General features: G+C 44.8%; 1 protein-coding gene across 2 annotated transcripts in view; it reads right to left on the minus strand.

Annotated features, from left to right (window-relative positions):
• Positions 1 to 10,000, minus strand: part of LOC143286601 (cell surface hyaluronidase-like) — a 54,561-nt gene that overhangs the window by 35,526 nt on the left and 9,035 nt on the right. For both annotated transcript variants that reach the window (XM_076594235.1, XM_076594236.1), the window contains exons 6-10: positions 9,144 to 9,250; positions 7,756 to 7,867; positions 5,776 to 5,880; positions 4,053 to 4,243; positions 2,015 to 2,087 (exon numbers count right to left, since the gene is read on the minus strand). In XM_076594235.1, coding sequence (XP_076450350.1) covers positions 2,015 to 2,087; positions 4,053 to 4,243; positions 5,776 to 5,880; positions 7,756 to 7,867; positions 9,144 to 9,250 — 588 coding nt within the window. The remainder of the gene's footprint in view (positions 1 to 2,014; positions 2,088 to 4,052; positions 4,244 to 5,775; positions 5,881 to 7,755; positions 7,868 to 9,143; positions 9,251 to 10,000) is intronic.

A 10,000-nucleotide genomic window follows, 5' to 3' on the forward strand; every position in this document is an offset into this window, starting at 1 on the left:
GAGCAAACAAGCAAATTAAATATAAATCAAAATGTCGATTGTCCTTAGTAATAGACTGAGGTTCTTTTCCCTCTATCAATAGGCAACGCTCGATCAAACGACAGATAAGACTTGACGGGACGAGACGGGACAAGACAAGACAAGACAAGACAAGGCAAGGCAAGGCAAGGCAAGACGAGACGAGACGAGACGAGACGAGACGAGACAAGACGAGACGAGACAAGACAAGACGAGATGAGACAAGACGAGACGAGGCAAGACGAGACGAGACGAGACAAGACGAGACAAGACAAGACAAGACAAGACAAGACAAGGCAAGGCAAGGCAAGGCAAGACAAGACGAGACGAGACGAGACGAGACGAGACGAGACAAGACGAGACGAGACAAGACGAGACGAGACAAGGCAAGGCAAGGCAAGACAAGAAAAGACAAGACAAGACAAGGCAAAGCAAGGCAAGGAGAGACGAGACGAGACGTGTTTATTTCAGGCAACTTCCTGTGGGTTGTGTGTGAAAATGTGATTTATTTCATGTAACTTATCCAAAACTTTGAAGCACATATGGCAATGTGCTCACAATCAGTTACAATAACCACACAGAATGATCACTTAAGAGACACATTTGGTGAGGAAAAATAAAAATTACTTTGTATAAGCAACATACAAAAGATTGACCATTGCTCTTGCATATATGCCATTAGTGCACGGGCATTGATTCTTACCGCAAACAAGATAAATTCACGAGAGAATATTCTGTTTAAAAAAAAAAAAGAAGAAGAAGAAAATCTACTGATACAAATATGCGTATTCTTTGTCGGTCTAAGTCTTAATGTATTCATTATAAGTTTTCAGAAAAATGATTTAAGTAATTAGCAAACGCTTATTGCTGTTTGAGAGTAATGAATGCTTCTACAGAGGATTTCCAAAAAAAGTTCTGGAAGGAAGAAAACAAGAACAACAACAGAGACAGAGAAAAATCTCTACAAAGAGCTGTGGTACTGAAATGTACAGGCCGTCTTTCTCAAAGTATGCTAGAATGAAAACATGGTTGATACTGAGATTTTTAGAACGAAATTTTTGATAAAACATGAAATATAAACGTACGTGAATGCGTTTCGAACTTTCAGACATATCAATACCCCCAAACTAAACTGACATATCATTACCTCCAATCTAAACTGATACTAAGACATCTCAACTAAGATATTAAGGTCATCAACGTAACTTGGTATAGTAAGACCCCCATTTTGTATTGACATATTTACGACCTCTAGTCTAAATTGATCTAGAAAGAGCTCCAATGTTCACTGACACAGGTAGACCATCAGTCAATTCAAATTTTCATAGTAAGACCTTCACACATAAACTGACACAACCAGGGTTCAAAATGTATTTGACATGAATACTAAGACCTCCAATCTAGATTGATATATTAAGACCTACGATCTAAACTGACATAATAAGAGCTCAAAAGTACTTAACATGAATTACCCCAAAACTGCATTGGACATAGCACAACCTGAAAGCTGTAAGAAAAACAGTAAAGACAAATAACTCATTCCGGAAGCTCACTCTGACCACACAGAAAATGAACAGATATCAGAAAGAGAGGCAGAGAGACTGGGGAATAGTGAGAAAGAGAGAGAGAGAGGGTGGAGAAAGAGAAAGAGAGGGAGAAATAGAGACAGGGAGAGACAGATAGACAGACAGACAGACAAAGAGGAAGGGGGGGGGGGAGAGAGAGAGGAGAAACAGAAAGAGAAGGAGATATAGAGACAGGGAGAGAGAGATAGAGAGATAGATAGACAAAGAGGAAGAGGGAGGGACAGAGAGAGAGAGAGAAAGAGAGAGACAGAGAGAGGAAAGGAAAGGATAGAAAGATAGAGAGACAGGGAGATTAAGACAGATAGGCAGAAAGACACAGAGGAAGAGGAGAGACAGAGACAGACACAGAGTGACAGAGAAAGAGAGAGGGAGGGGGGCGAGAGACAGACAGAGACAGAGAGAATACCCACCCAGGACTGCTTGCTGCCCCATGTGTAGCAGCTGTACACCACGGATGCCCACGGATTGAAACCCTCTGACCACCTGCAGGACATTGGACAACGATAATAATAATAAAACATAAAGATAACTATGTAGCAGCTGTACACCACGGATGCCCACGGATTGAAACCCTCTGACCACCTGCAGGACATTGGACAACGATAATAATAATAAAACATAAAGATAACTATGTAGCAGCTGTACACCACGGATGCCCACGGATTGAAACCCTCTGACCACCTTCAGTAATAACAGTAATAGTAATAACAATAATGATAACTATGATTGATCGCATAATTCATTATCATCAATATCTCACGCACAAGTAGTACGAACGCGTGATTACATGGGAATGAACACACATGCATACAAACACACGCAAGCACGCACGCACGCGCAAGCGCGCGCACTCTCTCTCTCATACACACACACATGCACACGCAGAGAGAGAGAGAGAGAGAGAGAGAGGGTGTGGGGGTTGGGAGGGAGAAACACACAAGCAAATAGAGATTAGGAGAAAGAGCAAGCGAGCGAGCGAGAGTGATAGAGAGAGACAGAGAGAGAGAGACACACACACACACACAGACAGGCAGACAGACAGATAAAGAGAAAGACAGACAGAGACAACACAGACAAAGAGACAAAGAGAAAGAGATGTAGAGAGAGAGAAAGGGGGAGAGAAGAAAAAGAGGATAAAAGAAAAGACAGAGAGACAGAAGGAGAGGTTGGGGGCGCGCGCGCGTGTGTGTGTAGTAGAAGTAGTAGTACCCCTCTTCCTCCTCCTCCCCCTCTTCCTCCTCTTCATCCTCCTACTCCTACTACTACGACGACGACCATGACTACTACTACTACTACTACTACTACTACAACGAAGAAGACGACTACTCCTAATCGTCCTCTTCCTCCTCCTCTTCCTGCTACTATTACTACAACTACTACTACCGCCTCAGCCCCGAACCTTAAGGTGCCCCCGACTACTACTACTACTACTGATGGAGTCTCCAGTCGGACCGACGGATGAGAAGGCAGGCAGGCTTATCTGTTGGTGTGTGTCCTCATATGGGAGAAGAGGCCGAATTCTGGATACACAGCACTTCTCACAGGTGTTGCAAGGGAAAACGTCTCCAGAAGTTGAGCCCTGCTGCCTTCGCTCACACTTCTTCTTAATGGCCAGCGTTCTCTTGTTTTCAAACGTCTTTATGCCACAAGAGCACAGCATCCTCCAGCGACAGCGGTCAAGGGCATCAGATTCTCAGGAAGTGATGTCTATGTCGCAGGCTTTGAGGTTTGTCTTCAAAGGTGTCCTTGAAGCGCTTGCAGGGTCTTCCAATTTCACGGTGGCCTTCCTTCAGCTGGCCATGCAGTAGCATCTTCGGGACCCTGCTGTTTGTCATGCGGACAACGTGTCCTGTCCAGCGCAGCTGGCACTGGATCAGCAGGCTTTCGATGCTGGGCAGGCCGCTCCTCTCTAGGACCTGGAGGTTGGAGACCCTGTCTTGCCACTTTATGCCGAGGATCTTTCGTAGACATCTCTGGTGAAACTGCTCAAGTTGTTGAATGTGACGGCGATACGTCGTCCATGTTTCACAGCAGGACAACAAGGTGGTCAGCACAACAGCTCTGTAGGTTTTGATTTTGGTGCTCAGCCTGATGCCTTTGTTGTTCCACAGCCTGTTGTTTAGTCTGCCAAAGGCGGAACTGGCCTTGGCAATGCGGAGCGTCACTTCTGCATCAAGGGCTCCGTTGCTGCATAGGGTGTTGCCCAGATAGCAAAACTTGTCGACTGACTTGATCTCTGTGTCATTGATCTTGATTGCAGGTGGGGGAGGGGGGGTGGGGGGGGAGGCACTGGCGTTCTGTGAGCTAGCTGGTTGGTACATGGACTTGGTCTTGCTGAGGTTGATGGTGAGTCCAAAGCACCTGCAGGAGGTTGAGAACCTGTCCATAATGAACTGCAGGTGTCCCTTACTACTACTACTACTACTACTACAACAACAGAACCCCAACCTTAAGGTGCCCCCCAAAAGTGTCCCTCCCGAACTTGCTGCACAGGCTCAGTGCTTGCTCTGTGTCCGTGCGCTCGGTGCAGGTGTCTTCCATGACCCCCTCGATGACAATGGTCCTGGACAGAATGGCCACTTCCGCTCTCTCGTCTACGTTGTAGGTGAAGTTGCCCCAGTGCATGTGCGTGAAGGGGGCTGCCAGAGAAACCAGTTTCAGATGGTGGTTGTTTCTTCTTCTTTTCTTCTTTTCTTCAGTTTTCAGGGTTCCAAGGGGTGGGTGGGTGGGGTGGAGTTGGGGAGGAGTCAGAGCATGTGGGAAGATTTGTATACGCTACATTACATCTGCTGTATTAAAAAAACAACAACAACAAACAAATAAATAAATAAATGAATAAATAACAGCAACAACAAAACAATGACAACAAAGGGAGCAACAACACCAACAACAATACCAAATCAGAAACGACATCGCCAACAGCATTAACAGCAACAATACCAAATCAGAACCACCATCACCAACAGCATTAACAGCAACAATACCAAATCAGAACCACCATCGCCAACAGCATTAACAGCAACAATACCAAATCAGAACCACCATCGCCAACAGCATTAACAGCAACAATACCAAATCAGAACCACCATCGCCAACATCATTAACAGCAACAATAACAAATCAGAACCACCATCGCCAACAGCATTAACAGCAACAAAAACAAATCACAAACGCCATCGCCAACTCATTAACAGCAACAATACCAAATCAGAAACGCCATCGCCAACTCATTAACAGCAACAATACCAAATCAGAACCACCATCGCCAACAGCATTAACAGCAACAATACCAAATCAGAACTACCATCGCCAACAGCATTAACAGCAACAATAACAAATCAGAACCACCATCGCCAACTCATTAACAGCAACAAGAACAAATCAGAACCACCATCGCCAACTCATTAACAGCAACAATAACAAATCAGAACCACCATCGCCAACAGCATTAACAGCAACAAAAACGCCAATAAAGACAATAACAACAACAAAATGAGAACAACAACAACAACACTAGAAACAAAACAATTTATAACAATTACAACAACAACAACAACAACACATCAGTGACAGCAACATTAGCGACAAAAGCAATAACAACTGCAACACAAACAACAATAATAACTATAACAGCAGCCAACGACAATAACCACATGGATTGGTGTTTGAGTGTTTGGCTAGATGTCTTTGCAGGGTTTTAATGTTTAGATGCAGATTTTACACATCATGATTATACATGTTTGTATTGTACAAAGAAACTGGACAGGGTCTTACTTGCAAAAGGGATACAGAAATTAAATCATCATCATCATCTATCATCACCATTATTATTACTATTACTATTGTTATTGTTGTTGTTGTTGTTGTTGTTATTATCTTCTTCTTCTTCTGATAATGATAATCATCGTCATCATCATTATCATCATCATTACCAGCATCAGCATCACTATTCTTGTTGTTGTTGTTGTTATCATCAGCATCAACACTTTACCATATTATTATTATTATTATTATTATTATTATTATTGTTATTATTATTGTTGTTGTTGTTGTAGTCGTCGTCGTCATCATCATCATCATTATTATTATTATTATTATTATTATTATTATTATTATTATTATTGTTGTTGTTGTTGTTGTTGTTGTTGAGCATTCTGTACTCCATACACACCGTGAACTCTGATCTGGCGGGCGGAGCAGTCCTGACAGCTGACGATACGTCTGGTCTCCGCCAGTGTCCAGTCGAAGTTAGTGGACGTCACCAACACCTCATCGCCTGATCATCATCATCATCATCATCAACAAAAACATTATTGTCGTCATCATCATCACCATCATCATCGTCGTCGTCGTCGTCGTAGGCTTCACCATCATTATCATTATCATCAACATCGTCGTCGTCATCGTCATCATCATCATTCATCAAACCTTGCCGTTGTTATCATCGCTATCTTCACTGATCTTCACTGTCAGTGTCGTCGTTTTCATGAGCATTAGTAGTCGTAGTAGTAGCAGTAGTAGTAGTAGCAGCAGTAGTAGTAGCAGTAGCATTATCATTATTATCATTTCGATTTAGTCGTTGTCTTCATCGTCATCATCAACACCGTCATCATTACTTTGCCATTGCCGTCGTCAAAGTATTGATTATGTTAGTTGTTGAGATCAGTCCGGTAAAGTGCAGTGTAGTGTAGAGTAGTGTAGTTTTAGTGTAGTGTGGTGTAGTGTAGTTTTAGTGTAGTGCAGTGCACATCAACACAGGATGAGGTACCATCAAAAATTTCCGATTTGCTGATGGCATTGATGCAGGCAACGAGAAAGAAGAAACAAATCTAATGAACACCATGGACGAAACATCAACCAAGTATTAAAGAAATGGAGGTTAGGGTCGAGAAGACGAAACTCATGACATACAACAAAAACCCAATCAGGACCGAGATGAATGTCAGCAATTGGAAACAGTTCCTTGGTGTCATCATCAGTGAAGAAGGGTCCAACTTCGAAATAACTGGTAAGAGTTGTACAGACTGCAACAGCACTGGTAAAAACTGAAGCCCATATGGAGAGACACGAGCATCAGTCACAGAACACAGAGTGGAGAGTGCTCTTGTGGTGAGGGACCAATGACAACCGACTTCAAGACTGTACGACGCATGCAGCATCCAGGAGGAAGTACTGGCCAACACCGACAGCAGTGGAAGCCAAGCTGTACGGCACCCTGGAGGAGCTGCGACGGACGGCAGCCTTCATCGAGGACACCGGTCTGCTCATCTAACGGGAGGCGAACGAGGAAGAAGTCCCAGAACAAAACTGAAACTTGTGCATGCACTGGTTCGCTCAGTCCCTTGAAATGCATGCGTTCTGGACTGTTCAGCAGAGCTTCAGTTTCAGTTTCAGTTTCAGTAGCTCAAGGAGGCGTCACTGCGTTTGGACAAATCCATATACGCTACACCACATCTGCCAAGCAGATGCCTGACCAGCAGCGTAACCTAACGCGCTTAGTCAGGCCTTGAGAAAAAAACAACTAATAAGCTTACATAAATAAATAAGTAAATAAATAATAATTATGATATATAAAAAAGGTAGTAGTAATGAAAATAATAATAATAATAATAATAATAATAATAATAATAATAATAATAATAATAATAATAATAATAAATTTTGTAACATTTTCTGGGGAGAGGGTGGGTCTCTCCTTTGGTGGGTTTTTTTTTAGAAATATATCTTTTTCTTCCAGTTAATGAAGGGAGAGGGAGGGAGAGAGAGAGGTAGAGAGGGAGGGGGAGAGAGAGGGAGGGAGAGAGAGCGAGAGGGAGAGAGAGAGGGAGGGAGAGATAGACCGTGGGGGAGAGAGCGAGAGGGAGGACGGACAGAGAGAGAGGGAGAGAGAGAAGGAGAAAGAGAGAGAGGGCGATCTCTCTCTCTCTCTCTCCCTCTCTCCTTATCTCCCTTTCTATCTCAGTATATATATATATATATATATATATAGAGAGAGAGAGAGAGAGAGAGAGAGAGGCAGACAGGCAGAAACAGCCACAGACACAGCCACAAACACAGAGAGAACAAGGAATGAAACACGCACGCACGCGCGCGCGCGCGCGCGCACACACACACACACACAAAAGCAAAGAAAAAAAAATAACGGACTAACCTTCTGCCCACCCCCACACCTCATCAGCCAAGGTCAGCTTGGGGAAGGCCATGTCGGCGTGCATCACCCGGAACATCATTGACCTCTTCACCGTCCACTCGTTGGCCGCCACCTGCACACACCGTCCCCGTGTGTGTGTGTGTGTGTGTGTGTGTGTGTGTGTGTGTGTGATCGTCAGTCGTGTGTCCTACGAATATAACCCTCCCCCAACGCCTCCCCCCCCCCAACCCCAAGAACAGCCAAGGAGTCAACTGCTGTACCGACTATCTGGGCAAGATTTTGATAATGGTGAAGAGTGTCTTGGTACTTACTACCACTTGTCTCACTGCTACTACTGCTACTGCTGCTGCTGCTGCTACTACTGCAACTACGACTACTACTACTCCGCGTCAATATTGACGACTTTAACACACACACACCCCACCCCCACCCCCACCCCCAAGAACAGCCAAGGAGGCAACTGCTGTACCGATTATCTGGGCAAGATTTTGATTATGGTGAAGAGTGTCTTGGTACTTATTACAATTTGTCTTACTACTACTAGTGGTTAAAGCCTTGGACTTTCAATCTGAGGGTCCTGGGTTCGAATATCTGTGACGGCGCCCGGAAGGGCAAAGAGTGGAGTTTCTCTTCATCTCCCAGTTCAACATATATGCAGACTTGCTTGTGCCTGAACCCCTTTTGTGTGTATACGTACGCAAATGATCAAAATACGCACGTTAAAGATCCTGTAATCCATGTCAGCGTTCGGTGGGTTATGGAAACAAGAATTTACCCAGCATGCACACCTCCGAAAACAAAGTATGGCTGCCTACATGGCGGGGTAAATAAACAAAACGGCCATACACGTACAATGTTTCATATCTTTCTGAGTGTATATGCGTGCGTGCCTGAAATCTGATTCAGTTGAATGACACCGGAAACGAATGATGAGTGCCCAATGGCAGCCGTCAGTCAGTTCTACCCAGGTATAGACAGCCTGTTGTGCAAATGATCTCGAGTTTGTGAAGTACTTAGAGCTTAGTCTTCCACCGATGATAGGCGCTGTATAAGTATCCATATCAAATGAAATCGAATCAAATCAAATCACTACTACTACTACTGCTACTACTGCTACTACTACTACTACTACTACTACTACTACTACTACTACCGGTGTTGCTGCTGCTGCTGCTTGTACGACTACGACTAATACTACTCCGCATCAATATTACAGGGATGTCTACAAAGGTTGTAAACTACGTAAAGGTTGAATGGGTTCATCGAAACAAACGAAGGTTATCAACGTAAAAATAAAAGCTCCGCCCTCCCTCGACCCCCCCCCCCCCCCCCCCCCAACTCCATACCCCCTACCCCCCCCCCTCGCCCCCCCCCCCCCCTCTCCTCACCTGGAACACCAGACCTCTCTCACTGTCGTGCAGCTGCAGGAAGTCGATCACCTCCACCCCGTCATCGTTGATAGGTCTCAGAAGCTCGGTCACGATGCCGGTGGACCCTGGAGACGTGACAAGGTACGACAGTTCAGACTATGACCCTTAGAACAGCACAGAAGCTGAACCCTGAGGACGTGACAAGGTACGACATCAGACTATAACCCTTAGAACAGCACAGAAGCTAAACCCTGATGATGTGACAAGGTACGAAAGTTCAGACTATGACCCTTAGAACAGCACAGAAGCTGAACCCTGCAGACGTGACAAGGTACGACAGTTCAGACTATGACCCTTAGAACAGCACAGAAGCTAAACCCTGCAGACGTGACAAGGTACGACAGTTCAGACTATGACCCTTAGAACAGCACAGAAGCTAAACCCTGATGACGTGACAAGGAACGACATAAGACTATGACTCTTAGAACAGCACAGAAGCTGAACCCTGATGACGTGACAAGGTACGACAGTTCAGACTATGACCCTTAGAACAGCACAGAAGCTGAACCCTGCAGACGTGACAAGGTACGACATCAGACTATGACCCTTAGAACAGCACAGAAGCTGAACCCTGCAAACGTGACAAGGTTCGTTCAGACTATGACCCTTAGAACAACACAGAAGCTGCACTCTGCAAACGTGAACGTAGGACAGTTCATAGTGTGGAGTGATGGCCTAGAGATAACGCGTCCGCCTAGGAAGCGAGAGAATCTGAGGGCGCTGGTTCGAATCACGGCTCAACCGCCGATAATTTCTCCCCCTCCACTAGACCTTGAGTGGTGGTCTGGACGCTATTCATTCGGATGAGACGATAA

Source organism: Babylonia areolata, chromosome 10, assembly GCF_041734735.1.
Source record: "Babylonia areolata isolate BAREFJ2019XMU chromosome 10, ASM4173473v1, whole genome shotgun sequence".
NCBI lineage: Eukaryota > Metazoa > Mollusca > Gastropoda > Neogastropoda > Buccinidae > Babylonia > Babylonia areolata.